The following is a 3496-nucleotide window of genomic DNA, read 5'->3' as shown; positions in this document are numbered from 1 at the left end:
GAAGTAGGCTTATTCCATGAGGCTTTTTTTCCCTAGCAAGAACAATTACATACAACTTGCATATTCTAATATTAATTTTTAGGACTCCATGAAAGCATTATGGTCTGCTATTGTAGGTAAATGAGAAACTTAGTGTTATATCTTATTAACAGAAACCACTGTTAAGACTATGTGACAGAGGCACTGCTAGAGTGAAAAAGCAGATTTTATTTTTTAAAAGATTATAAAAAAACACATCGGGCAAAATTTCTTCAATCAATAAACTTTCAAGAAACGGAGCAAATTGTTGTGGGACCCATTCGGGACAGGTTAAACTGAAATTGGAAAGGGGATTTTGACAATGCTATGGGGCGGGGGGGGGGAGGCCCTGAATAAATTTTAAACAATACTTCACATACCCACAACTGGTCAAGTGGCAAAGAAAATAAATTACCATAAATTATATGCCAAGGCAACTTAAAAACAAAATAAAACGACATGAGGCTAAGGATTTCCTTAGCTTTTTTTTCCAGGAAGAGTGTGTAACACTGTGCTTCTGCCCTGCAGGCTGGGGCGGATTCAGGACCTGTCAAACATCAGGATAGTTGCAGTAATATACCGCTGAGCTGGCATCGGACACCACGGAGGAAATGGCCCCGTGGCTGTCCTGGAGATTCACACTGGCGTCATGTCCCTGGTAGGGGAGACCCATTTCGGGTTTGCACACGAAGTGCAGATACTGTTCAAATTCCGTGCGGTCCACCTCCCCGAGGAGCTCGGTGGGCTGGTTGGGGTCCGTGCCATCCCGGCAGGACAGAGCCTCGGGAGGGGGTGAAGGCTGCCCGGGGCCCGGCGGGGGATGCTGCTGCGGCGGCGGCGGCTGCTGCTGCTGCTGCGGTGGCTGCAGGTGGAAACCGCGCGCGCCGCCTGGCGCGGGTGAGCCCATTGCGCCGTAGTACATATGAAGGGCGCTGGGGGGCGCCAGGAGGCCTGGCATTGCAGGGCCAGAGGGCTCTGGACCCAACCGGGGATGCATGGGGCCAGCAGGAGGTTCTGGAGGCACCGTGTAGTCCGAGACTTGCGCGTAGCTGTAGGTGCCGGCAGCTGGGCAGTCCCCTGGCAGAGGTGCAGCGAAGAAGGCCGGGTCTGGCTCCACGCCATCCAGCGGGGACGTGTCGGGCGTGGGCAACGGGTAGCCGTCCAGCGATGGTGCACCCAGCCCTTGGCAGTCACGGTAGTGGCCACCCATGTGCGGGGGCAGCAGTGGCGGGCCAGCTGGGAAGCCCTGCTCTGCGAAGGGCAGGCCCAGGCCGTCCATGGCCACGCGGCCGCCCTCGGAACCCAGAGCCGCAGCCTGCGGCTCCGCGAGGCCGTGCAGGAAGCCTCCCTCCACCCGCTTCAGCCGCTTCACCTGCTTGCGCCGCCGCGGCCGGTACTTGTAGTTGGGATGGTCTTGCATGTGCTGCACGCGCAGTCGCTCGGCCTCCTCCACGAAAGGCCTTTTCTCCGCTAGCGTCAGCGCCTTCCACGATTTGCCTGCATGGAAATGGGAAGGTGGAGAGGGGCGCAGGACTTACCCAATGGCGTTCCCGCCCCAGGCCTCACCTAGCCCTACCTCTCCCACCCCAATCTTAAATTGTAAAACCAGAGGAGAAACCAAGTCAAGTTGAAGAGGGAAGGTTTGGAACTCAAAAGTCCTCTAAGGGTACTCCTCACTTCTTTTGGGCTCCTAGAAGTGTCCTCTCCTCTCACCCATCTCCCGGTTTCAAAAAAACTTGAAATATTCCCTGAGCTGGGAAGGGGTTGAGTTCTGACACGACTGACCCAAGTAGAGGTAGGGGTGCCCTATCGCAGCTCGGAGGCACCGGGAAGCCACCTTCTCAGAACCACTGCACTCGCGCCCTGGCCAAGAGGACTAAAAAGACCGAAAGCCCGTTTGGAAAGAAGGGGAGCAGGAGGTGGGAAATGAACAGAGTGTCCTCAGGGATAGAGGAGGCTACAACACACACCTGGTCTCGGAAGCAAAGCAAAACAAAATAAACAACAACAAAAAAAATCTCTTTGGGCTCAAGGAAGTGGCTCCGCGATTCGCACCGGAGATCGGTAGCCTGGCCCCCCAGCTTGGACTCACCTAGCATCTTGCTCAACTCAGCATTGTGAAGGTCGGGGTTCTGTTGCGCCAGCCGCTTGCGCTCGTCCTTAGCCCACACCATGAAGGCGTTCATCGGCCGCCGGATGCGAGACTCGCCCTTGGCTCGGCCGGCAGCCCCAGCCGGCGCTCCGGTACTGGCCGCCGCCTCGCCCTTCACCTTCATGTCCCCGAGGGGGCTCAGCGACTCGGCCCAGGGACAAGGGCCCAGCCCGGCCATCACCGCTGGCAGCGCGTTCCGGGGCTGGCTCTGGTCGTCACTGGCGTATCCCGCATCCGGACTGCTCATGGCGCTCCAGCCCTGCCCCGCGCCCCGCTACCCTCCGCAGGACACGCCACCTCCCCCGACCCGGGATTGGGGAGGACCGGGTGGAGAGGGAGGCAAGAGATACCTAGAGAGCTGCGAGAGCCTCCGGGCCCCTAGCCGCCACCTGCGTCCCCAGCCAGTCCCAGCACACTAACTAAAGTCCCCGGTCGGCCCAGTGACACTGCAAGCACCCCCTGGCCGCGAGCCCTTTTCTGCACAGCTGTGGCCAATGGAGCGGCGGGGGCGGGCCGGGTCGGTGTTGTTAGGCCTACGCCCGGCCTGTGGTCCGAGTCTCAAGTCCTAGTTAACCCCATGCCCGCCCCTTTCCCCTCCCCCGGTCCAGCGCCCTGGGCTACACCTGCCCCCCCAGGAAAACTGGCTGGAGCCGGGTTCTGGCGCCGCGTCCTGTCCTACCGGGGAAGGGGAGCCACTGAAGAACTTTCTCGGGGCGCTGACTACTGCAAGATAGAGGTACTTACCCAAAATAGTTCACATTAGCAGCTAAGCATCGGTTCTAGTCTCTCTCAAATCACATCTTTATTATAGAAGGCAAGGATATTTCAGTGCTGGATGAACTTGCTTCCTTCCAAGGGATTGTACGGGTGCCTTCAGCAAATATATTTTTTTCTAAGGCAGAAGATAGTGTTGAAAATAAACGAATACAAACTCTCCCCAAGGACTCACCTTACTTGCATAGTATTAAAAATGTTACGTCCAAGGTAAATTCTACTATTTAAAACAAGATTTAAATAAGGAATGACGTTCATTCTCCAATGGTCCATCACCCTGAAGAAATTTAAAGTTTTTATTCATGATAAATAAACCCTTGAAAATTTTCAAATTAAAATGTGTAAGATACATTTAACAAAACTGTTTCTCGTGCGTTTCATAAGTTAGATTTCTATAATGGAAAGACTTGCACGGGGCCCTAGGTTTGATTCCCTGTACCACAAAAAAAATTAAATAAAGGTAAAATATAAAGACAACAACAATATTTGTCTTTAAGTGCCCAAATTTATTAAGGGAAAGAGAGCAATACTTTGAGCGGTAAAATAGCTAAA

At 54.5% G+C, this 3496-nt stretch overlaps 1 protein-coding gene across 1 annotated transcript; it reads right to left on the bottom strand.

Moving 5' to 3' along the window:
* Positions 1–203: 203 nt before the first annotated feature.
* SOX17 (SRY-box transcription factor 17) lies at positions 204–2602 on the bottom strand. The gene is made up of 2 exons (XM_081265662.1): positions 2111–2602; positions 204–1515 (listed from the first exon to the last, which is right to left on the bottom strand). The coding sequence occupies exons 1-2, from the start codon at positions 2415–2417 to the stop codon at positions 569–571; spliced, it is 1254 nt and encodes a 417-aa protein (XP_081121788.1). The 5' UTR covers positions 2418–2602; the 3' UTR covers positions 204–568.
* Between the last annotated feature and the right edge of the window lie 894 nt (positions 2603–3496).

Source organism: Spermophilus citellus (assembly GCF_964194105.1).
Source record: "Spermophilus citellus genome assembly, chromosome: 14".
Taxonomy (NCBI): Eukaryota; Metazoa; Chordata; class Mammalia; order Rodentia; family Sciuridae; genus Spermophilus; species Spermophilus citellus.
This window is presented reverse-complemented; position numbering and strand designations above follow the sequence as displayed.

Excerpts from the sequence above, each read along its gene's own strand:
- SOX17 (XM_081265662.1), bottom strand. The coding sequence starts at position 2,417 with ATGAGCAGTCCGGATGCGGGATACGCCAGTGACGACCAGAGCCAGCCC. Across the intron at positions 1,516-2,110 it reads TGAGTTGAGCAAGATGCTAG|GCAAATCGTGGAAGGCGCTG; the intron begins GTGAGTCCAAGC and ends ATTTCCATGCAG.